Consider the following 26,968-nt stretch of genomic DNA (forward strand, 5'->3'; position numbering starts at 1 on the left):
CTGTGATATAACTCCCTGTTAGTTGATAAAAAGGGATTGTAAGGGGTGGCAAATAGCAGCCTTGTGCACATAGCCTCAAAAAGAATTCTTTTAATGTGAAGTGAAGGTCTTGGGAATAAAAAATGAAACTTAAGATTCTATGAATGTCCATAGCTGTTGACATAACAACTAGCTATTCCTAAAACCAGAGCCACTCTAATTGTCAGCTTTCTTTTCCACCCAGCCCAGAACAGGACAAATATGGTGAAAGTTCTAAGTAGAATGCTAATTGAATGTTGATTCCTTAGGACAGGTGGCACAACCTCAAAGGCCTAGATGAGGCCAGGTTATGTGGAGCAGCAGGGAATGTAGGGAACAGGAGACGACATACATCATCTCCAAGAGGCAATGCCGTCTCTGGAAATCTGGACTTTAATGTGTAATTTAACAAATGTAAAAACTCTGCACTTTCTAAAGAAGGCATGCCTGAGGACTAAATTTGGTCCTTGCAAATAGTCTTAGATAAATGATTACACTTTTGGATAAGCAGCTGAGGGAAGAGACTTAGGGACGTTACAGAAGGATCATTGGAAGAATCCAGGAGGAGGCTGTTAATTCTATGCTGGAAACTAAAGTTGAAATTTCACAGTTAAATCTACTTTATACATTTTCTATATTTTCTGGTACTGAGTGTTTTTTCAAAAATAGAAATAGGAGAACCTTATATGTAGTTCTCTAAGGTTTAATCTGTCCAGTAAGAAATGATCTTATCAAAATAAATGAAGATGTTCTAGCAAGAAACACTGTTCATTTTTCTCCCTGCCATGAATGGCAGGACATCAGACTATTTGTCTCTGCATGGAGCAGCTTAATAGCATTTGAAATCCTGCAATTCTATCAGCCACAGGAAGCATAATCACAAACTTGAACAGAACTCACTAACTTAGATCTTCACCTGCCCTCAGAAAGAAGGAACCAAGAGAAAGAGATATGACTTGAAGAATACTTTATGGAAATCTTCAGTGTTGAAATCCAAATTAAATTTACGGCTGGGACTGGTGGCTCATGCCTGTAATCTCAACACTTAGGAAGGCAGAGGTGGGAAGACAGCTTGAGCCCAGGAGTTTAAGACCTGCCTGGGCAACACAGCAGGACCCCATTCTCCTCAAGAAGGGAAAAATAAATAAATAAAATTATGAAAACCTATCCAATATTATAAATCATTAGACATGTCATTATAGCCTGTCACTAATTCTAATTCTAAAGGTCAGGACTAACTTGGCAACATTTTTGAAAGATCCTCTTCTCAAAGCTTGAATGTTGTGGCTTTTATTTTCCTAAGGTCATGTCTGCAGACTAGTTAAGGAAGACTCACACAATCGGAGAGTGACGCATTCCCCTTATACATCATGCCATGACTCTGGATATGAACAGAATAAAAACAAAACAGTCAGTAGTAACTAAAATCTAGCTGGTTCTCCCTGGGGAATATTGCAAGGAGGCATTTTTAGTATGTGTACAGTCTTTTGGAGGAAATAGACACATCTGCAGTTATAATATAATAAATAACTATTCATAGATATCCACTCAGAGTGCTAAAGGAGGCCAGAAGGGGAACATTTACATTGGCCCGTGGGTTCAGGGAGATGACATGTGACCTAAGTTTGGAAGTCTTTTAGGGTAAGCTAGCTATTTCAGCTAGGGAGAATGGCACACATGAAGGCACTGAAGCTTGGCTTAGCTTTAGTCATTGCCAGAAGTACAGGAAGTTCCATGTAGCAGGAGGTACATGTACCTTTTCATACCTTATACATCTCATCTTTGTGCCTCATTATAATTCCTGATTTCCAGATCACTGATGCCCTGAGAAGTTATGAAGCTTGTAGCTTTACATACCCTTCTTTATATACCCTTGTGTAGGGCAGTGGTTGGACATGAAGCAGTGCAAAGATGGACAAAAGCCACAAAGGGCTCTAGACTTTGAACTTTGCTGAAAGCTGTGGGACACATTTAAATTATTTACGTCAAGACGAGACATAATTGAGTTTGTTTCAGAAAGTTTAGAGGCAGAGATAATGAAGGCTCAATTGAGGAAGTTGAGATTTAAGGCAGGAAAATCCTCTGTGCTTCCCTCTACAGTGTTGTCAAGCCCCCTGCCCTCAAATGCTCAGGCTAGGGTAGGTTCACTTTGATCTTTTTCTCTTTGGGAATTAAGAATTGTGACAATTCCGGTCTATTGTGGATGCTTGAACTAGAAGTACCTCCAAAGTTATGGTGGTAGAGATTGACCAGATACAAGCAAAAGAAGAGGATGTTCTCTAAGAGAAAGAAGAAAGAAGGATGCATACACCCTACAGAAATAACAGCAAGAAACCTTGGGCACACAGAGGCTGAGCAAGTGACTCTCTAGTTTCTGATTTCAATCCTCTGCCAGGCCCAGCTATATTTCCTGCCTTTAGGCCCTATTTCCTTATTGTACACCAACTTATCTTTTTAAAGTTAGGTTTGAGTGGGATTCTGTTACAAATAATATGAGCTCTGACTAAAGCAAGGCCTGACAGAAAATGGAATGAAGATCATAGGAACGATACAAGAGATATTAGGGATATAAAATTGAAGGAAATTACAGCTGATTGGATTTGGATGTGTTCACTCTCAAGCTACAGGCTTGGGCAGCCAATTGGCCACATGCGTCATTGAGAAGAGGATTATAAGGGGAGGGGCAGAATTGGCAGAAAGTGATAGGGATTCAGTTTTAGGCACATTGAGACTGGTGAGAGTGGAATATTCAAAAGTAGAAATGTCCAGCAGTTGAATATATGAGTGTGTATGGCAGAGGAGTTCTGACCTGCAACTACAGATTAGGTCTTAACATGTAGATGGTCATTGGCCTAATGGGACTGGAATAGGTCTCTGAGTAGAGTTGCAAGCCAAGACCTAGACAGCACCACCATTAAGGTTCATATTAAGTAGGAAAAGCCACGAAGGAGACTTAAGTTGAAATGCTGTGGTGAGGGAAAACTCTTTCAGAAGAACCATGGCCAAGTGATGAGAGCCTGGATGGTGAACTCATAGAGAAGAATAAATGTAAATCTGGGAAGAGGGAAATAGAACGTCCTCACATCTTTTGTGGCTGGCACTTTGCTGTCTTATTTCATCTTCAACCAACCTTTCAAGACAGGTCACAGCATATGCTTTTAAAGATAAGCAAAAGAGACCATAAGTTCCCTGAAAATGGTGTAAGTCATATGGTGTATCTCTGGTCCCTGGCAGAGTGCCTGCTACCTGTGTGTGTAAAGAGTGAATTAAGACCTGGGCACTTCTACAATGTTACAATAGTCTACCCAGAATCAGCCAGACTGGTGTTACTTTCAAACTCACATATATTGGGGACAAGGTTCTGCTTTGTTGGCACAGAAAGTCTATTTTCTGGGACATATCCCTGGATTTCATGCTATTTCAACTCATTAACAGCACCTCCATTTCTTCTCCTTACCTTTCAGTGAAACATATAATTCAGAAAAAGGAAGGCAAGGAAATATGTTTTCATATTTTTAAAGATGTCCTGAGGCACCTGAAACCTTAGTTGCTGATACTCTACAAACCATGGAGATGAATTTCCACTAATTACCACAGAACCTTAAATTCACATCTGATTCAGGAAGCATGACAAAAGGATTTGACGATCTTTTGATGTAAACTACAAGTCATGCCACATGGGGCATATTTAGCTACAGATCCCCCACCATCTAAGGAGGCTTTATTAGATCTTATCATCCTAAGGTCATTGAAGTCTTTTCTCCTTCACATGAATCTAAGACGAAAAGAACATATCTAATACTGAAGTGAAGGGCACTACTATAACATGTACAAGCTAGAAGAAGAACACCATCATGATTCTTTCCTGAATTTTGAAAATAGAGACATGCATAAAAGAAGGGTATTACAGCAATTTTGTGTCTCCAGAGGGTGCCTCAAATCCTGTATCGATGGGTATAGAGTAAAGAAGGTGGATTAACGGTGGGATGTTTCTGCTTTCCACAAACGCCTGGGACTTTATAAACCGCAGTACACAGGGAGCCAGAAGGAAAGTCAACACAGATGTAGTTGCTCCCACGGGCCTGAATCATACATGCTTTCTCATTTAATCCATTCAGGAGGTATTATAATTCCTGATTTCCAAATCACTGAGGACCTGAGAAGTTATGTAGCTTGTGGAGTTTACACAGAGAGTAGATGTGTTGGGTTTGGATTCAAATCCAGATCTAACACCAAAGGTTGTATTAGTATTTGATGTACCATGTTTCTGCACACAAAACAACTCCATTTAATGAAACTTTAAAAAAAAAAAACACAACAAAAATCATTTGTTTGTGTCCCCTTCAATCCCTAGGTAGAATTAATCACTCATTTTCCTGTGTTCCTACAGTGTATTAATTTGGCTTTTTGCTGCACTGTAACTATCTGTGTGTCTATATCCTTAGCTATAATACAAACTTCTCAGTGATAAGAATTATAGCTTACAGATCTTTGAATGCACAGCAATGATATAGTAAATATTGGTTGAAAGCATAAATAAATACATTAATGATGTATTTTTCAGATTCCTGTAACAGGACAAAATTATTTGTGAATTATACAAAGAAAAAAGGATAATAATATTCAAGAAAATATATTTTCATCATTTGTTAGCATGAATCTCCAATTTTTATTGCTTATTTTCCACATGGTTAGCCAGGGATCATTGACTTTTTTTTTTTTTTTTTTTTTTACTAAAAATGGATTTGCTATATCCATGAACAGTACTAAGGAAGTTCACATCCATATTGTGCTAACTTATTTTTACACATATTTGGAGACAAGATTTTTCAGAGGTGCTTTTCATGCCTTGCCCCATATGAATCTGACAGTTTCTAGCTCAACTTTCTTTGTCTCTCTACTTGTCTACATGACAGCTCTGGCACCATAAGTGATTCCTCAGGAAAGCCTGGAGGAAGTGCATTTAACATCCGCAGGGAGAACACTCAAGTTGAGGGAATGGGGATTGTGGATAAATGCCCCTGGACTAATTCTGAGGACAATCTACACTGTTCCTCGGAGAGTACACAGCAGGACTGTGCTCCAGTTGCCTACTGACATAGTCTGCCTACCAATGCTCTCTTTACTGCCTCTTCTCCCTTCTCTATCCCACTTCCCTTACTCCCTTTCTCATCTTCTTGATATTGTCACCCAAGTCCTTGTCTTAGGGCCTGGTTTTGGGGCAACCTAAACAGAGACAGGTATGCAATACATACACAGGGAAATGGAAAATGATTAGAAACATTCTGATGGCTCGCTATAAAGGCATTCTGCTCCAAGCCTCCTCTGATGAGAATGCTTTGTTTTGTTTGCTAGGATAGTGAGTGACCTACCTTCCAACAAAAAGGGGTTTAGACTCCAGAGGGAGAAAGTACACTCTTTCCCTTATAAACCATGTGCACATGAGTTGAGAAGCCAGTGGAGTTCATAGGGCTTGAGCCTACTCTTACATTATGGAAGCCAAGGAAAGTCTATCACATCAGGTGATAAGTCTGCTACACAATCTTGGGATAAAGAGGCATTATCAGCCGTAACCTAGATTGTCTTTCTTCAAAGACATGATTGGGAAATAAAAATATGGTCTTAACATATAAGAAGCTAGGCCTCTAAGACAATGATCAGCATGTGGTAAGCATTTAATAAATATTCCAAAAATTTTGTTGAACAAAGTACAATTTTCTTTTTAGGCCAAAACTATTTTTCTACAGTCTGATAACTTTTCATCCAAGAAAGGCTTAAAGTATTACTATTTCAAATGTTTTAGCTTCCATTCTACTTGAAACTCCATGAAACTCCATTTGTCCTCATTTAAATGCACATTAAAAGTCCATCTACTTCACTTTATAGGTAATTAGACTGAAAGCAATTAACTGGCATGCCCAGAGTCCCATGGTGGAGACAGACCTTGAATCTAATTTTCCTGATTTCTGGGTTAATATTCTTCCCCTCACACGACACTCATTTTTCAAAAGAGTGAGCCATAAATCCTAACATTTTCATATTAATTCACTAACTTTCAGCCAATGAACACAAATCAGTACAATTCACTAATCTGGAAATACTTCGATGAGTAAACATTTTATCTTTCAACAGCTTTTTGGACTAGGGAGGCAGAGAGGGGAAGACACTTTAGTGAGATGCTGCTCTAATACATTCATCCTGCATTGTGGAAGACCTCAGAGAGAGTAAAACCCCATTCCCAGTTCAGATTTACAACCTGAAAGTGTACAAACCCTTATTGTTTTCTTTCTTATTTCCTGCCACCTTTATTCTTCTCTACCTTTATCACCATCTGACCATGTGTGCTTGTGCTATGTTTCCTGATTGCATGGTAATTTTTTTTTAATACCAGCAGTGCTTGTTGAGGATAGAATATGAGAATGGAACAGATCCAGAAATACTGCACTTAGAAAATTAAATTAATTAAATATGATTAACAAGTATGAATGACTCATTCAACCATCAGCCTAGCTTGTCCAGGAACTCTAGATCAGGATATAAATCAAAGAACTTAGCTAAGTACCAGAAAACTTAAGAATTTGATGAGGTTAATGGTTCTTGAGATGGCTGTGATTTTTTTAAGCAAATAAAAAGCCATTTTAGGTTGCTTATTTAAAATATATATAACATAATATTTTATTTATTCATTTTTCTGTACGTTACTGGGGTACAGGTGGTATTTGGCTACATGAGTAACTTCTTTCGTGGTGATTTGTGAGATTTTAGTGCACCCATCACCCAAGCAGTATACACTGCACCATATTTGTAGTCTTTTATCCCTCGCCCCCATCCCACTCTTCCCCCTCAAGTCCCCGAAGTCCATTATATCATTCTTATACCCTCGCGTCCTCATAGTTAGCTCCCCCATATCAGTGAAAACATATGATGTTTGGTTTTCCATTGCTGAGTTACATCACTTAGAATAATAGTCTCCAATCTCATCTAGGTCAGTGCAAATGCTGTTAATTCATTCATTTTTATAGCTGCATAGTATTCCATCATATATATATATATATATATATGATTCATTCCTTTTTATAGCTGCATAGTATTCCATCATATATATATATGATCTTTACCCACTTGTTGATTGATGGGCATTTGGATTGGTTCCATGATTTTGCAGTTGTGAATTGTGCTGCTATAAACATGCGTGTGCAAGCATCTTTTTCGAATAATGACTTCTTTTCCTCTGGGTAGATACCCCAGTAGTGGGATTGCTGGATCAAATGGTAGTTCTACTTTTAGTTCTTTAAGGAATCTCCCCACTGTTTTCCATAGTGGCTGTACTAGTTTACATTCCCACCAGCAGTATAGAAGTGTTCCCTGTTCACCGCATCCATGCCAACATCCACTGTTTTTTGATTTTTGATTATGGCCATTCCTGCAGGAGTAAGGTGGTATTGCATTGTGGTTTTGATTTGCATTTCCCTGATCATTAGTGATGTTGAGCATTTTTTCATATGTTTGCTGGCCATTTCTATATCTTCTTTTGAGAACTGTCTATTCATGTCCTGAGCCTACTTTTTGATGGGATTGTTTTTTTCTTACTGATTTGTTTGAGCTCATGGTAGATTCTGGATATTATTCCTTTGTCAGATGTATAGATTGTGAAGATTTTCTCCCACTCTGTGGGAGGTCCCAACTATTTATCTTTGTTTTTATTGCATTTGCTTTTGTGTTCTTTTTTTATTTTATTTTATTATTATTATACTTTAAGTTTCAGGGTACATGTGCACAATGTGCAGGTTAGTTACATATGTACACATGTGCCATGCTGGTGTGCTGCACCCATTAACTCATCATTTAGCATTAGGTATATCTCCTAAAGCTATCCCTCCCCTCTCCTCCACCCCACAACAGTCCGCAGAGTGTGATGTTCCCCTTCCTGTGTCCATGTGTTCTCACTGTTCAATTCCCACCTTTGAGTGAGAATATGCGGTGTTTGATTTTTTTGTTCTTGCAATAGTTTACTGAGAATGATGATTTCCAATTTCATCCATGTCCCTACAAAGGACATGAACTCATCATTTTTTATGGCTGCATAGTATTCCATGGTGTATATGTGCCACATTTTCTTAATCCAGTCTATCATTGTGGGACATTTGGGTTGGTTCCAAGTCTTTGCTATTGTGAATAGTGCCGCAATAAACATGCGTGTGCATGTGTCTTTATAGCAGCATGATTTATAGTCCTTTGGGTATATACCCAGAAATGGGATTGCTGGGTCAAATGGTATTTCTAGTTCTAGATCCCTGAGGAATCACCACACTGACTTCCACAAGGGTTGAACTAGTTTACAGTCCCACCAACAGTGTAAAAGTGTTCCTATTTCTCCACATCCTCTCCAGCACCTGTTGTTTCCTGACTTTTTAATGATTGCCATTCTAACTGGTGTGAGATGGCATCTCATTGTGGTTTTGATTTGCATTTCTCTGATGGCCAGTGATGGTGAGCATTTTTTCATGTGTTTTTCGGCTGCATAAATGTCATAAAAACCCTAGAAGAAAACTTAGGCATTACCATTCAGGACATAGGCATGGGCAAGGACTTCATGTCTAAAACACCAAAAGCAATGGCAACAAAAGCCAAAATTGACAAATGGGATCTAATTAAACTAAAGAGCTTCTGCACAGCAAAAGAAACTACTATCAGAGTGAACAGGCAATCTACAAAATGGGAGAAAATTTTCGCAACCTACTCATCTGACAAAGGGCTAATATCCAGAATCTACAATGAACTCAAACAAATTTACAAGAAAAAAACAAACAACCCCATCAAAAAGTGGGCGAAGGACATGAACAGACACTTCTCAAAAGAAGACATTTATGTTTTTGTTCTTGGTCATGATATCCTTGCCTAAACCAATGTCTTGAAGGGTTTTTTCCAATGTTATCTTCTAGAATTTTTATATTTTCAGGTCTTAGGTTTAAGTCCTTAATCCATCTTGAGTTGATTTTTCATAAGGTGAGAGATGAGGATCCAGTTTCATTCTCCTACATGTGGCTAGCCAATCATCCCAGCACCATTTGTTGAAAAGGGTGTCCTTTCTCCACTTTATGTTTTTGTTTGCATTGTCGAAGATCAGTTGGCCTTAAGGATTTGGGTTTATTTCTGGGTTCTCTATTCTGTTCCATTGGTTATGTGCCTATTTTTATACCAGTACCATGCTGTTTTGGTGACTATGGCCTTACAGTATAGTTTGAAATCAGGTAGTGTGATGCCTCCAGATTTGTTCTTTTTGCTTAGTCTTGCTTTGGCTATGTGGGCTCTTTTTTGGTTCCATATGAATTTTAGAACTGTTTTCTCTAATTCTGTGAAGAATGATGGTGGTAGTCTGAAGGGGATTGTATTAAATCTGTAGACTGCTTTTGGCAGTATGGTCATGTTCACAATATTGATTCTACCTATCCATGAGCATGGGATGTGTTTCCATTTGTTTGTGTCATCTATGACTTCTTTCAGTAGTGTTTTGTAGTTTTCCCTGTAGAGGTCTTTCAACTCCTTTGTTAGGTATATTTCTAAGTATTTTATATATTTTTTGCAGCTATTGTAAAAGGGATTGAGTTCTTGATTTGATTCTCTGCTTGGTTGCTGTTGGTGTATAGAAGAGCTACTGATTTGTGTATATTAATCTTGTACCAGGAAACTTTGCTGAATTATTTTATCAGTTCTCAGAGCTTTCTAGAGGAAAATTATTCCTCTGGTTATTCTAGTTAGCAATTAATTCCTCTAACTTTTTTTTCAAGGTTTATAGCTTCCTTGTATTGGGTGAGAACATGCTCCTTTAGCTCGGAGGAGTTTGTTATTACCCACCTTCTGAAAACTACTTCTGTCAATTCATCAAACTCATTCTCAGTCCAGTTTTGTTCCCTTGCTGGTGAGGAGTTGTGATCCTTTGGAGAAGATGAGGTGTTCTGGTTTTTGGAATTTTCAGCCTTTTTGTGCTGGTTTTTCCTCATCTTCATTGATTTATCTGCCTCTGGTCTTTGATGTTGGTGACCTTCAGCTGGGGTTTCTCTGTGGATGTCCTTTTTGTTGATGTTGATGCTATTCCTTTCTGTTTGTTAGTTTTCCTTCTAACAGTCAGGCCCCTCTCCTGCAGATCTGCTGGAGTTTGCTGGAGGTCCACTCCAGACCCTGTTTGCCTGTATCACCAGCGGAGACTGTAGAACAGCAAAGACTGCTGCCTGTTCCTTCCTCTGGAAGCTTCGTCCCAGAGGGGCACCTGCCAGATGCCAGCCAGAGCTCTCCTGTATGAGGTGTCTGTTGACCCCTGCTGGGAGGTGTCTCCCAGTCAGGAGGCATGGGGATCAGGGACCCACTTGAGGAAGCAGTCTGTCCCTTAGCAGAGTTCGAGTGCTGTGCTGGGAGATTAGCTGCTCTCTTCAGAGCCAGCAGGCAGGAATATTTAAGTTTGCTGAAGCTGTGCCCACAGCCACCCCTTCTCCCAGCAGCTCTGTTCCAGGAAGATGGGAGTTTGATCTATAAAGCCCTGACTGGGGCTGCTGCCTTTCTTTCAGAGATGCCCTGCCCAGAGAGAAGGAATCTAGAGAGGCAATCTGGCTACAGCGGCTTTGCTGAGCTGTGGTGGGATCTGCCCAGTTGGAACTTCCCTGCAGCTTTGTTTACACTGTAAGGGGAAAACCACCTACTCAAGCCTCAGTAATGGTGGACGCCCCTCCCCCCACCAAGCTCGAGCATCCCAGGTCAACTTCAGACTGCTGTGCTGGCAGTGAGAATTTCAAGCCAGTGGATCTTAGGTTGCTGGGCTCCGTGGGGTGGGATCCGCTGAGCTAGAGCACTTGGCTCCCTGGCAGGGAAGCCATGAGGGACTGTGCCATGAAGGACAGTGCATTCTGGTCCCAATACTACCCTTTTCCCACGGTCTTCGCAACCCGCAGACCAGGAGATTCCCTTGGGTGCCTACACCACCAGAGCCCTGGCTTTAAAGTACAAAACTGGGTGGCCGTTTGGGCAGACACTGAGCTAGCTGCAGGAGTTTTTTTTCCATACCCCAGTGGCACCTGGAACACCAGCAAGACAGACTTTGATGTAGGCATTTAGGGCTATGAACTTTCCTGTTAGCATCACCTTTGCTGTATCCCAGAGGTTTTGATAGGTTGTGTCGTCATCACTCAGTTCAAAGAATTTTTAAATTTCCATCTTGATTTCATTTTTGACCCAATGCTCATTCAGGAGCAGGTTATTTAATTTCCATGTATTTGCATGGTTTTAAAAGTTCCTTTTGGAGTTGATTTCCAGTTTTATTCCACTGTGATTTGAAAGAGTGCTTAATATAATTTTAATTTTCTTAAACTTATTGAGGCTCATTTTATAGCCTATCATATGCTCTATCTTGGAGAAAGTTCCATGTGCTGCTGAATAGAATGTGTGTTCTACACTTGTTGGATGAAATGTTCTATATATATCTGTTAAGTCCATTTGTTCCAAGGTATAGTTTAAATCCACTGTTTCTTTGTTGACTTTTTGTCTTGATGACCTGTCTGGTGCTGTCAGTGGAGTACTGAAGTCTCCCACTATTACTGTGTTGCTGTCTATCTCATTTCTTAGGTCTATTAGTAATTGTTTTATAAATTCGGAGCTCCAGTGTTAGGTGCACATGTTTAGGATTGTGATATTTTACTGTTGGACAAGGCCTTTTACCATTATATACTGTCCCTCTTTGTCTCTTTGAACTGCTATTGCTTTAAAGTTTGTTTTGTCTGATATAAGCATAGCTACCCCCTGCTTGCTTTTGGTGTCCATTTGCATGAAATGCCTTTTTCTACCCCTTTAAGTTTATGTGGGTCCTTATGTGTTAGGTGAGTCTCCTGAAAGTGGCAGATAGTTGGTTTCTGAGTTCTTATCCATTCTGCAGTTTTGTATCTTTTAAGTGGAGCATTTAGGTCATTTACATTCAATGTTTGTATTGAAACGTGAGGTACTGTTGCTTTCATCATGCTCTTTCTTGCCTGGGTACTTTGGTTTTTGTTTTCTGTTTTTTCTTTTTAACGTGTATTTTTGTTTTATAGGTGCTGTGTGATTTGTGCTTTAAGGAGTTTCTGTTTTGAGGTGTTTCCAGGATTTGTTTCAAGATTTAGAGCTTCTTGTAGTGGTGGTTTGGTAATGACAAATTCTCTCAGCATTTGTTTGTCTGAAAATGACAGTATCCTTCCTTCATATATGATGCTTAGTTTCTCTGGAAACAAAATTCTTGGCTAATAATTTTATTTGAGGAGGCTGAAGATAGGTCCTCAATCCTTTCTAGCTGGTAGGGTTTCTGCTGATAAATCTGCTGTTCATCTGATAGGTTTTCTTTTATAGGTTACCTGGTGTTTCTGTCTCACAGCTCTTAAGATTCTTTCCTTCATCTTAACTTTGGGTAACCTGATGATAATGTGCCTAGGTGAAGATCTTTTTGTGATGAATTTCCCAGGTGTTCTTTGTGCCTCTTGTATTTGGATGTCTAGGTCTCTAGCAAGGCTGGGAAAGTTTTCCTCGATTATTGCCCCAAATATGTTTTCCAGGCTTTTAGAATTCTCTTCTCAGCTATGCCGATTATTCTTAGGTTTGGTCGTTTAACATAATCCCAGACTTCTTGTAGGCTTTGTTCATATTTTCTTATTTTTTTTCTTTGTCTTTGTTGGATTGGATTAATTCAAAGATCATGTCATTGAGCTCTGAATTTCTTTCTTCTACTTGTTCAATTCTGTTTCTGACACTTTCCAGAGCATTTTGCATTTCTAAAAGTGTGTCCAAAGTTCCTGAATTTTTTATTGTTTTTCTTTAAGCTATCTATTCCCATGAATATTTTTCCCTTCACTTCTTGTATCATTTTTTGGATTTCCTTGCATTGGGCTTTGCTCTTCTCTGGTCCCTCCCTGATTAGCTTAATAACTAACCTCCTGAATTATTTTTCAGGTAAATCAGGTATTTCTTCTTGGTTTGGATCCACTGCTGGTGAATTAGTGTGATTTTTGGGGGGTGTTGAAGAGCCCTGTTTTGTCATATTGCCATGGTTGGCTTTCTGGTTCCTTCTCATTTGGATAGGATCAGTCAGAGGGAAGGTCTAGGGCTGAAGGCTGTCGTTCAGATTCTTTTGTCCCACAGGGTGTTCCCTTGACGTAGTACTCTCCCCCTTTTCCTATGGATGTGGCTTCCTATGAGCTGAACTGCAGTGTTTGTTGTCTCTCTTCTGGGTCTAGCCACGCAGTGAGTCTACCTGGCTCCAGGCTGGTATTGCAGGTTGTCTGCACAGAGTCCTGTGATGTGAACTGCCTATGGGTCTCTCAGCAGTGGATACCAGCGCCTGTTCCGGTGGAGGTTGTGGGGAGCGGGGTGCAATGGACCCCATGAGGGTTCTTAATTTTGGTGGTTTAATGCTCTATTTTTGTGCTGGTTGGCCTCCTGCCATTAGGTGGAACTTTCCAGAAAGCATCAGCTGTAGTAGTATGGAGAGGGACTGGCGGTGGGCAGGGCTCTAGAACTCCCAAGATTATATGTCCTTTGTCTTCCACTACCAGGGTAGATGGGAAAGGACCATGAAGTATGGGCGAGACTAGGCGTGTCTGGGCTCAAACTCTCCTTGGGTGGGTCTTGCTGTGGCTGCTGTGGGGGTTAAGGGTGAGATTCCCAGGTCACTGGAGTTGTGTACCTAGGAGGATTATGGCTCCCTCTGCTGAGTCAGCAGATTGTCAGGGAAGTGGGGGAAAGCTGGCAGTCACAGGCCTCATCCAACTCTCACGCAAACGGAAGAGCCGGTCTCACTCCCACCATGTTTCCGCAACAGCCCCAAGTCTGTTTCCAGGTGGAGGGCGAGATGGGCTTGAAAATTTGCCCGAGGCTATCCGCCTCCCAGCTGCGAAAGAAAAGGGCTTTAGTTTTTCCCCCCCGGCCTGTGAAGTCTGCGTGCCCCATTTGCGTCCTCCCTTCTGGCCAGGAGGCTTCTCGCCCCATTCAAATTGTTACCAAGTTCAGCTACAGAATTTCTTCTCCTTGTAGAGTTTTACCCCCTGCTCCTCTGGCCACCCTCCTGATGGATCACTGTGGTGCCAGGCAGGAATGGGTTACTTGGGATCCAGCAAGCTCCCAGGGCCTTTCTGCTGCTTCCTCTACCCCCTTATTTCACTTGGCTCTCTAACTTGACTCAGCTCTCTAACTTGACTTGGCTTCTATTACTCTGAGTTAACAGAAGATAGAAGAGTAAGAAGAGGAAATAAAGCTGGCAATATTACTCTGCAAGGAGAGTGGCTAAAAAGTAAAAGACCAAATGCCCCAGAGAAGATTCCCCCACAATTCTCTTTATCCGAAGCAAACTCAAAAGCTTAAACTCTGGATTTTCTTTCCCACTTTACTACTGTTTTTCTGTGTAACCTTAAAAGAGAGTCATTTAACCACTTGGTCTTCTTAGGTAAAAATCTGATATGTTTCATTCATCCAAGACAGATTGATTATCTGCTTATCAGAATATACCAAAATATAGTTTATTATAAGTTCCTCAAAAAAGAAAGATGTTATCAAACCCACATAGAACTTAGTGTTTTCTTTCTCACTACCTACCTACACCTCCCTCCTCCAAACATGAACACATGTATTTAGGTTGTGGTAATGATAATGTGGGAAGTGTCTATTTATTAATAGTCATCAGATAAATATTTCTCAGATTGAACATGGAACATCTTTGATATTATAACTAGAGTTTAGAATAGATGACAGTGAGAATTTCTTTCTTTTTTTTGAGACAGTCTCGCTCAGTCGCCCAGGCTGGAGTGCAATGGCATGATCTCGGCTCACTGCAAGCTCCGCCTCCTGGGTTCACGCCATTCTCCTGCCTCAGCCTCCCAAGTAGCTGGGACTATAGGCACCCGCCACCACGCCCAGCTAATTTTGTGTATTTTTAGTAGAAACGGGGTTTCACTGTGTTAGCCAGGATGGTCTCCATCTCCTGACTTCATGATCTGCCCACCTCGGCCTCCCAAAGTGCTGGGATTACAGGCGTGAGCCACCGCGCCTGGCCAAGAATTTCTTGAATTTACTTTAACCATCATCATCTTCATCTATCACTCCTCTTCTTTATTTTGACACATGCAGAAATATTTTATTGGTCTATGAGATACAGTGCAATGATACTAACACCCTTATATTAGGAAAGTTAGTACTCCATTTTCTCTACTCTTTCTCTCCTGTGAATAAAGGAAAATAATCAATTCAGTTGCATGTTGAAATTATTAGGATGAGAGTCATATTATAAAAAAAAAATTGCCTCATCTAAAAGTGAAATGTAATGTCTGAAATATGTAAGTTTTTAAGAACTTACAAGTCCTCCATTCGGTAGGGTAGAGGATGAGAATGTATGGGTTGGGATATAAAGAAACATAAGTTATCATACAAATAAAAGATATATATCTATATCTATGATATACTATCTATAGATAAATATGGTATAGGAAAAGAAAATTAAGTATTTCAAGAAGAAAATCTATTTTGTCAAATGTGACAGAATAGTAAATAGGTCAAGGGAATAGGAATAAAGGATTGAGGGAGAAGATAAAAACTAAACATGGTAAGATTATATAACACAACTGTGAGGATGATTTATCTTTTCATGTAATGTTTAATATTATCTTTCCATATAATCTTTCTATAAACTCACCTTGGTGAGAAATAGAATTCAAAACACCTTATATTTCCGTTCACTCAGATTTTGAGGTGAACGACAGAATTTTCCAAAACATATTTCAACTTCTACACATTATTAGGGTTGAATTAAAATAAAGAAAAGCATTGCCTGCTTTATTTCCCACTTAAAAGGGAAGAAGCTGGAAAAAAAGAGTAAAATTTTATATACATAAACCTATGTGTTATATGTAATAAAATATCCATAGAAAAGATATTCTGAATTAACAAAGTAACACGAAATAAAAGAAGGCATAATTAAAATTTCTACTAAAAATACAAAAAGTAAATTATTAGACTCTAATAGATTACTTTAAATCAGAAACAAAGTTTATGATAGTATTTACTTAATCTTGAGAATAATGGAAAAAGATACACAAATATACACACACAAATAAAGACTAGAGAGAGCAGGAGAAAACACATTACGTGAGAGTCCCAGATTAGTCGTTTTTTATGCAGACAGTAAACAGTAGTACAGTGTATCATAATGACACTGACTTATACTAAATTTTATGGGCTTATAATATGAATGTCTGAAATTATGTACTGTGAATAAACAACAGTTACTCAGCATAGGTATTGTATTATTTTAATGTCTAATCCTTTAACCTCTAGACATGAACATATTAATTTATGCAGGAAGTTGATTAGCTGTTTCACATCATGTAGACATAGTCTAAGTTCAGCCATCATTTACTTTATTTTATTCTTCCTGTCTTCCAGGATTGATAATCAAATGCAAACAAAAGCTCTATGACAACACTACCTATATCATGTGCAGTTTATGATAAGCAAAGTGCATCTATCATAAATATTAGAGAATATCAGGATCCTTATATCACTTGATCTTCAGGAAAAAAGTGAGGCTTTAGAGAAATGAATGTTTTATTAAAATCTGACAGCGTCAATCAGCTCAATTTACACTAGTTACTGATAATGGATTATGACACTCATTTCAAACTAGGAACACACTGGCCCCAGTCACTACCCATAAACTAGAGTTGGCTCTGTTTGTGATACCTGTTTTAAGTGTAAACAAAAAAAGTACAAGAAAAATCCTTCACTTTCTATGCTTTTATATTTGTCAAGTTTAAATGCTTAGGAAAAAAAGCATAACAAACAAAACATATTTTCAGAATCAGAACAAATATTAGGTTGGTCAACTAACGAATTCACATAGGATTATTAAGCATCTAATTATTTGCATCTAATTATTTGATGCAAATTATTAAGCATCTAATTATTTGATGCTTGGTTCTAGCCTAGCTGCAAATCTATACTTCCACCAGACTGCAGAAGGTGGACACATCTCAGAACAAGTCATGATGTGCCAAATTCAGAGAACAAGCAAGCAAACGTGCCTGACGCTGGACCAACAGATGGGCCTTAATAGAGCTGGTAAAGGTGAGAAAAAAATGAAAGTTAATATCAGAGAGAAGGAGGAGAGAACAAAATATTGAAAATGTAGTCTCGAAAGTTAAAGTCTAACAGGGATTATGATTAAAGTCAAATCCACAAAGTGTGAGAATGTATAGAAAATGGAGTTTCTTAACAAATCTTGATTTAATCTACTGGTTCATTGGGTCCCAATCCTTATTTTTTAAAAATATTTTAATCAATTCACTCTTCTCAAACTGTCACTAAATAATTCATCATATCTCAAGTAATTTAAAAAAATCAAGAGTCTCAAATACAAATGGTTTACCAGAGAAAATTTAATTTTACATAATTTGTATTTTCTTAATGAAAAAATTCAATCAATAGGCAGGGGGTGGGGACGACTTCTAAGATGTGGCAGCTTTAAATCTAACAATATGTGCCCTGAGAAAGCACATAACCTTCTCTAAACTGCATTTTATTATTTAGGATCTTAAAAGTCTACTCTGTAGAGAATTGAGAGAGTCCTGTATGGCCCTTATCATAATTTGGAATCTTATATTTAACTGTGAGTTTATTTAATGTGTGCTTCCTCTACCAGCTGTACATCCATGAGGACAAGACCCAGGTCTATTTTAGTTACTGCTGTAGGTCTAGTGCAATAGAGGCCCTCAAAAATGGGTTTAATACCGAATGAGGGAAACCTAGTAGAGCCCCTAATATTTAGTCCTTTCCACCCTCAGCACACATACAGCTTTGGGAATTACTCTTAAAATTAGAGAACAGGGAATTTTTCTGTATTCCCCACTCTCCTTCCCACTCAATCTCCCCTCTACCATACTCTGGTTATAATAAACGTACTTCTACTAATGTCCTTATCACATTGCACTGTAGTAGACTGCACCAAAAAGAAATGAATTAGTTATCTGTGTGCCCATAATCTCTGGCAATGCCAGGTGATTTCCTTCTATTTTACTTTCCAACCAGCATCAAGAAATGGCTTAGAAAAAATGACATATTTAAGCTCAGAATACAAGGAGGTATTGGATGGCGTAAAAGAGAAATTTTATGGAATCAAATAAAGCCAATAATATAACAATCAAAATAAATCACCTTTTTCTAGTTACAAATTACTGGAATTAAAAAAATTGTAAAGTTAGTATTCCAAAAGGAGAATTCATACATTTAATCAGAACAAATCACTGAGTCTAGTATTTACATGAAATACTTTTCACTATTTCACATAAAATAATCCTTTCACAATCTTTTCAGTAAAAAGCCAGAAAGAAATACATACATGATGGTGTTAATGCCTGAGAGCTGCTGGAACATTTGTAGGCCACAACCCACAATTAAAGCTCGGCGAGTTGGGGGATAACTCAGCATTCTGCAGATCACAGGTCCAGCTTTTTTAAGAAAGAAAGAAAAAAAAATACATCTATTATTTTTAGATTTCATAGTAATTATTCTCAATAGGACAAATTTTCCCAAATCTTCATGAAATCAACATGACTGGGCATTTTAAATCAGAACAACTCTATTTTTACAGAAATCTGGGTACAATATTTTATTTTGCAAACAGATAGTGTTTTTTTTGTTTGAACTGTAAAAGCAACAAGAGATAATTTAAGTTTAAGCAATTTATGGGTACTAGAAGACCTATATAACTAAAACTGTCAAATTAGTCTTCCTTAAATCCCTACAAGCTCTAGAGATTAATCACTTTCTTTGTTCTTCAACTTTCTTGTCAATTAAGTATTATTTAAAATCCATCCATGTGGGACTACTTAAAAGTCACTGGCAAAATTGCTTTAATCAACCGTAAGAAAAGCATTCGTTAAAAACAAACAAAGAACAAAATTCATGTTATTTTACTAAAGTTACAGAATTTGGGCATGATGTCAGCCTTGGTTATAGCTACAATGGAGATTATTAATAAAAGTTACCAAAAAGTTAATAAAGAAAAACAATTAATACCTATTATCTATAGATGTGTATGTGTATGTGCGTGTGTGTGTGTCTATTTCTAAATTTTGAATAGTCCCCTAAGAGGCAATCAGGGATTATTTTAAAATACAAATGAACTTTCAAAATGGCAGAGATACCTTGGTCTTTATCTGAACTCTGGATCAGTTCTGGAAAGCTGTAAATCTGAACCACTGAGTCCTTAAGTAGGTTGACTAACCTTATTGATGCCTGTTGTCAGAGCATAATTACTAAAAGTGGCCCTTCCAGCCTCATAAGTGTTCCAGTTACAATGTCACCTTAGCTTCAAGAGGCATTCTATATGGTGTCCTTAATGGAGCTAGAGTCAACTCCCAGGACCTATGGTATTCCCGCTGTTAGAAGAGATAGCCTGGGATCACCGCAATGCTAACTGCTTAATTAGAGTCCAAGTTTTGTTAATGAACCCTAAACCAAGTCTGGTAAATTAAAATCCAAAGAAGTCTAACTATTTCAGGGTCTTTTGAAAATCTAATATTCAAGTTCACAAAAATGGAATAAAATATGTATGTTGTCTCAGCAATAAAAGTTAGTATGGGATGTCAAGCCAGGACATTAATTAGAATGAAATATTATAGGGGTGAGAATATTCTATTCCTACATGGATATGGGTATAATCATAAAACTTGAGTTATTGCAAATGATTTTGTTTCTGAATGGCAAGAGAGGGAATAGATTAATTTAGAGAAGTGTTGATGGTTATTCAAAGCTAAATGTAGTGACGATCCATTTAGAAAGCAGACTGAGGGTATTATAAACGTCAAATTGCCTTAGATTCAAGCAACGCAGTATTAAAGCCAATATATCAGAAAGACTATGTGAAACAGGTGGATTTTGAGAGTTTGATTGTAACAATGCTGAAATATATCTGGATCAGCAACCTGAAAGATAGGCAGGCTCATCTGCAAATACAGATACCTGCAAGTGACCCACAAAATAAGCAAGGCACTACCTTTTTCCTTTAATCAAAACTTTCAAATAAAAATAATAACATTTACCTTGTATATCATGATTTTTTTTTTAAAAAAAAAGGACAACAAAACAAAAACAAACAAAAGCCCTTTCTCAGATGAGAAATTAGTCTTTCCTAATGCAAGAAGTCTATTATAATCTTTGGAGAGATGCATCTACTTTCACTATTAAACTGTTTCATGATTTGATGGTCAGGCTAGGTAATAATGATTTTGGAGAACAGAAATACAGAACAATATGACAAATTAGGACCAAAGTTTGACTTCCCATAAAAACAAGAGATAAGCTATTACATAAACATCACATATTTCCTAGTTTTTTAAAATCTGGATTTTATATTTTCTCTTGATTTGGATTTCCCATTAAATGATGGTAGTTCCTTTATTAGACTGGATTTTTTAATGGATAAATTTTAGTCCCAGCAGCTGCACATCTGATTATGCATAAACAAAAATAAAGAATTTCCTTTCATTAAAATTATAAACCTAGCTTTATTAGGCAGTAAAACTTCCTTTACAAATGAAAACCATCATTAATCTTTATATCACAGAATCTATGAGGCAGAAGAAAAAAATCAAGTATATTAATTGGCTGAATGTTCATAAGTGAACATTTAAAATGTCATGCTCTACTTAAAACATTTCTTTTGCTTTTGTAATTAAAAATGTTTTGTGCATACAAACATTTCACATTTAATTTTATTTTAAATGTTTATCTTTCAAACACAGAAATTCTCACATTATAAAAACTAAAACCTTTAACCAACTAGATTAGAAATAAAAGATCTAAAATATAACACATAGTAAGGCAGTAGATTCAAGACCCCAAAATGAGCTCATCCCTCTTCCTTCACTCTGAACACCTCATACTACCAAGTTGCTAAGTAACTTGCACAAGGTTGTCCAGGTGGCAGAGGCTCTGGCAGCAGGGATGAAAAAGACAGTCCCACAAGGGCAGCCACTTTTGTGGATGATAGGTTGTCTGTGAACCTAGCCTACAGAAGGTTTTCCAAGTATGATTAAAAATGCACTAAAAGCCAGTTTGTATAAAATTCCAGCTCTTGACTTTCACTTCCAGCTAAGAGAGAATAATGGCTATCAGCTTTCCCTTTCTACATGAATCAGCTAGAAAGCCATGCAAAAATGCATGAAACAACAGTTCTCATTCTAGTGGATAACAGGCAATGGAGCAAAGTGATACCTGAGATTTGGGAAACAAATGATGTGAACCCTATACTTGTCCCCAGCTCAATATCTCAAAAAAGTTTCCAGGCTGCAGCACAGGGCAGGTAAACCAGGCAGACCTTGGTGTTTCCTTGAGTTGAAAAGATGCAGCTCAGAATACAGAGATGCCAAGGGGGCTAGAGTTCAGATGGCAGAGGACCCAGGGAGGATAGATTCAGAGAGGGAGGAGGAGAACTCTGGAGATCTTCAGTTTCCCTTGAGTATTCAGTTGAGTACTGATCAGTGTAGGTGTGTGAGGAAACAACCCAAGACAGGGGAAAGAGCTACTGGAAAGGGTTAGAGAAATCAATTCCAGGAGCTCAAACAGGGCTGGGGATAGTGTCTGTTCCTATGAACCAGAGTGAAAAATCTGAAGCATACGGAAGAGTATTTAGAAGGGATATACCTTAATAATGGTGTAAGTTTAGTTCTAGATTAAAAATTACTTGAATGCCATCTAAAACAGCATAAAAGCAAGACTCAACTGCTTCTAAGCAGCTTAATGGTATCCCAGAACAAAACTCAATGAGATAAAATTTTATGATGTGGACATACAATAAAAAATAACCAGGCATGCAGAAAGGCAGGAAAATACAATCTGTAAAGATAAGGGACCAATTCATCAAGAGAATATAACAATCCTAAACGTGTATGCACTTACTGAGAGCTTCAAAATATTAATACTTGAAAGAAAAACCGACACAACAGAAAAGGGAAATTGAAAAACCTACAATTGTACTCTCATATTTCATCACTCTCAGTAACTGATAGAACAAGTATCCTGAAAATCACCAAGGATATAGAAGACTCCAACAACACTATCAACAAACTTGACCTAATAAGTGACATTTAAACCACATTCCACCAAATAAGAGCAGGATACACATTCTTAAATTGTATGGTCAATGTCTTAGAATATTTACCTGAGGTAGATTGTATTCTGAGCTCTAAACTAGTCTCAACTAATTTAAAAGGATTCAAGTCATATTAAGAATATCCTGACCATAATGAAATTAATATAGAAATCAGTAACTGAAAGACAACTGGAAAACATCCCCCAAATTGGAAACTAAATAACACATTTCTATGAAAATTAGTAAGAATATAAAGCTGAAAGAATCTAAACACATAGCCTATAAAAATTTGTGGAATGGAGCTAAAGTATAACAGGTAAAATTACTGCAAGAAATCTCTTAGGAAACCTTCAACCTTAAGAAACCAGAAAAAGACAGACGAGTGAAACCCAAAGTATGCACATGCTAAAAGTATTACTAAAGATCAAAATGGAAATCCATGAAATAGAAGACAGTTGAGAAAAATCCATAAAATCAAAACTGTTTTTTTAAGACCAATAAAATTGATAAGCTTCATGCCAAGCTATGGTAGGCTAAATAAGGGCCCCTCAAAACATATTCACATCCTAATCCCTGAAACCTGTATTATCTTAGATGTCAAAAATAAACTTTGTAGATATAATTAAGTTAAAAATTTTGCGATCGGAAGACAATCCTAGATCATCCAGGTTTTCCCTAAATGCAATCACATGTATCCTTATCAGGAGGAGGCTGAGGAAGATTCAAGACAAAAGCAGAGAAGACAAATGCAGAGACTGGACCTATGCAGCCAAAAGCCAAGGAATGACAGGTGCCCCCAGAAGCTGGAAAAAGGAAGGAAGAGGTTGTCCTCTACGGACTCTGGAGGGGGTGTGGGACAGGAGTGGACACCTGGCCATCACAACTGTGAGAAAATAAATGTCTACTGCATTAAGCTACCAAATTTGTAGTAATCTGCTATAGTAACCACAGAAAACAAATGCACAGACTATCCAGGAAAAAGCCAGAAACACAAATGACCAGTATCAGGAGTAAATGAGGTGAACTCAGGACAGATATTAAAATAATAAGAGTATCATGAACAACTTTACGCCATTAAATTCAGCATCTTCAATGCAACAGACAAATTCCCTAAAAGATAAAATCTTCCAAACTCATGCAAGAAGAAATAGCCTGAGTAGCCAGCCCTATAAGCTATTAAAAAAACTGAATTTGTTAAAAATATTCCCCCAAAGAAAACTCTTAAGTCCAAATAACTTGACAGAAAGCAGATCAATGGTTGCCTGTGGAGGGAGGAATTACAAAGGGGCACCAAGGGAAGTTTTGGGGAGGCAGCAATATGTTCACTTGCATGGTTGTGGCAATGGTTTCATGGTGTTCACATATGCCAACATCTCAAATTATATGCTTTAAATACATGCTTTTTATTGTATGTAAATTATTCCTCAGTAGAGCTGCTAAAAATCAACAACAAAGGTAAGAAAAAGCTTCACCAAAAATCTGGAGACTCTAGATGTCAGGGAGGCTGACACGGTGAACTGGATAAGAAAAAAAATTCAGTATTCAAAGAGCATGATATTCCTTTAAGTAAGAACATGAGGGGGTTATTAGAAACAACAATATTTGATCAAACTGAAGTAATGAAGTCTGCTGTGAGACTGCTGAAAGAGAACTGCCAATGATGCAGCCCCCTTAACATCTCTTCAAGGTTTTTCTTGCTCTTATTCTTCCCTTTCTTTTTGTTTTATTTATTTATGAGTTTTACCTTGTATTAATATTAAAGTTAAGGAGAAAAAGTGGAACACTTTGTGACTAATGGATTACAAGATGCAAACTGTAGGAGGCTTCCTCACTGCTGATAAAGTAAAGATGCCTCTGCGGAGAAAGCAGGGGCCTCACTGGGAGCAAGATAATCACTGCTCAGCTTCAAATATTATTCTCCCCACTCCTCAATTTAGGGCCCTATAATTGGGCTACAATCAAGCACAGCAAGATCCCCCAACACCATGATCCTTTCCTGAATGCAACCAGAGGAGGCCATTCTCACACAATCACCAAGAGTGTTAAGCATTTGCTCAAATCTCAGTGGATTATCTAATACTTCAATAACTCTTCATGCCTTATGAACAATTTCCTATCATCATCAGAGTCCTGTGAAGTCAGAGAGAGCAGGCGTTGCTACCCCCATCTTAGAAAAGAGGAAACTAAACACAGAGGGATTAGATAACTCTTCCAAGGTCACAAACTAGTGTTTAGAGAGAGAACTTGGGCCGACATCTTGTTCATGCCACAAATGCCAAGATATTTTGTATGTCCACTTAAATAAGCTTATTTTTCTTAGCATAAAAAATCAACAACTTATGAACAGTAGTAGTAACACAAAACAAAACTGAAACACTTCCAAGCTATAGTAACAAACATACTCTGTGCTCTTTATGACTGCAATTCCTCCACTTCATTTTCTTCATCATTTTCATGGTCCCACCTGCCACTCTATCCAGCCTCAGTTCCAGATTTATCTACTTCAAGCCACTCATTTCAGCCTACTCCTTTCTCCATTCCCGCATCCAGGGAGTTGAGCACTGTTTGAGAATAATTACAAAAATGAGCCACACTCATTTTGGGACAAATTCAGCATGTCAGGTCCTGCGTGCTATCAGGGGAGCCTTTCACTCATCTCTAACTGGCTCCCAATCATGTTCTCACAACATTCATTTTAAGCATTCCTTCTCCTTGGACTTCCATTGATTTCTCCTGTCTCTCTGGCCAAGAATCCCCTAGTTCCTTATCATACCTGAAGCGCTTCCCATGAGCCTACTCCATGCTAGGGACAGAAACGTGAGGAGGTCCAGCCCCTGAGGAGCTCATAATACCAGGATGGGGTCATCCACCAAAACAAAACAAGCTACGCCACAAAGGTGTAAGTGCTCTAACAGAGGTACATATACAGTATTATGAGATTAAGGCATAAGGAAGGACCCACAAGAGGTATGCCACTCAGGTACATACAGAACAGAAGTCCTCATTTCTCACCCCAAACTTGTTCTTTACCCCATGTTATCTAATTTCAAAGTAAATCAAGATTCATGGCTTTTGAATGCTCCTTCTCTCTTCGTATATCCTGAATCTAATACATTGCCAAGTTTTAATCAGAATTAATGTATGTGTGCCTAACTTCTTTCCACAAAACATTGGAAAGATTTCTTCTGTTCTGCACCTGTACCTCTCTGCCTCTCCACCTTTCTACTGCCTGTCTGGCTGGCATCCATCTCCCAGTGGGACAGTGCACAGCTGTGGAAAGTATTCACACAGACCAGTGTTAACATACCAGTCCTACCATGTAGTCACTGTCAGATTCTGTAAGTCTCCATTGCCTCTTCAGTAAAATGGACTTAAGAGTAGTACTATCCATTTGAGGATCAGAGATAATAAGGTTCCTGGCACATACTATTCATGTGTTCAAGAAGAAGCCTAATATGTGGTCTCAACATCCCCAGTCTCTACCGAATCCAATCCATCCCGCTTCCACATTGCTGCCACCTGTTGGCTAAAACACCCCACTGAATCCTCCACTTGTTCAAAACCATTGATAACAGAACCACCAGGGCCTGTTTCATGAAGGGGACACTCTTGCCCCAGCCTACCTGAGAAGATTTGTTTCATACTACTTCTCCTCCAATAGGCAATGCTTCAGCAATTTTTGGGTAATCTGTTTTACTCAAAGAAGCCCCATATTATTACAATTTTGACTCTTACAATGTTCCTTCTGCTTGGGATCCCATCCTTGCAATTCTGAAGGACTGGACCAGGCTCTCACTCCTGGCTAATTTGTTTCGGGGACTAGGTCCCTGATCTCTGTTCCATAGTGAATTATGATCTCTGTGCTGGATTATGTCGGGTGTGTAGTTCAGGCTTTGCTCGTTTTATCATTTTACTTCCCATTGTGCTTAGTTCAGGATCATGTAAATAGAGGCCATTCAGTAAATATTTCCTGGATGAATATGAGGAATAAAAGAAGGAAAGAAGAGAAAAAAAGAGAAACACCAGAGCAAGTATGGGGATTGAGAACTCATGGATGAAGCAATTTGAGTATACTCCAAGTTGCTAAACAATGTTGTGATTAATTAGAAACTACCACCAAGATCCTGAGCACACCCATGCTGTTTTCCTCTTCAATATGCAGCAGATGATGTCTGTGATTACAAGCTGGTGCTTGGCACATGTTCTGCTTGAAAGAATGGACTGCTGCTATTGATGAATTCAACCCCATGTGGTTCAATCATTCTTTCACAGTCTGGCATTTATGCCAATACATTCCGAAATCCTCCAAGGCAATCAATTTGCCAAGATGTTGTGATGGGCCAGTTGTCTATAGATGCGTGCTTGTAAGCTGATCATGGTACATTAGGGCCAGTATGCAATGACTGTGTTAATCTAGTCATTATTATTCCAGGTTGCTAACGTAAAGATTTTTATCTACTTAGAAGAGGAGATGATTATAGGTCTTAATACCACTAAAATACTGTTTTCAAAAACCAATTTCTGTTACTATCAAGAATTCTTTCTAAATTCTAAAATATTTTCTTTGTCAAAAGTATCTACATAAATGAAGCAGACATAAAATGCATTCCTTAGCAATTCTCAACTGAACGAATTTCAAACTTCTTAACAGTCATGGGAGTGCAGTATGTTGCTGAGGAAAAAATTATGAAGAATTACTGTTCTAGAAAACTTTTATTTAAAAAGAGGAAGTATCCTTTCTAAATAAATAATTTTCTTTTTAAAAAAATTTTATTTTACTTTAAGTTCCAGGATACCAGT

General features: G+C 38.2%; 1 protein-coding gene across 2 annotated transcripts in view; it reads right to left on the minus strand.

The window, feature by feature from the left end:
* Positions 1 to 26,968, minus strand: part of SLC2A13 (solute carrier family 2 member 13) — a 355,260-nt gene that overhangs the window by 179,647 nt on the left and 148,645 nt on the right. For both annotated transcript variants that reach the window (XM_002823104.6, XM_054527120.2), the window contains exon 4: positions 18,413 to 18,521. In XM_002823104.6, the coding sequence (XP_002823150.5) occupies positions 18,413 to 18,521 (109 nt within the window). The remainder of the gene's footprint in view (positions 1 to 18,412; positions 18,522 to 26,968) is intronic.

This window comes from Pongo abelii, chromosome 10 (genome assembly GCF_028885655.2).
Source record: "Pongo abelii isolate AG06213 chromosome 10, NHGRI_mPonAbe1-v2.0_pri, whole genome shotgun sequence".
In the NCBI taxonomy this organism is placed as follows: Eukaryota; Metazoa; Chordata; class Mammalia; order Primates; family Hominidae; genus Pongo; species Pongo abelii.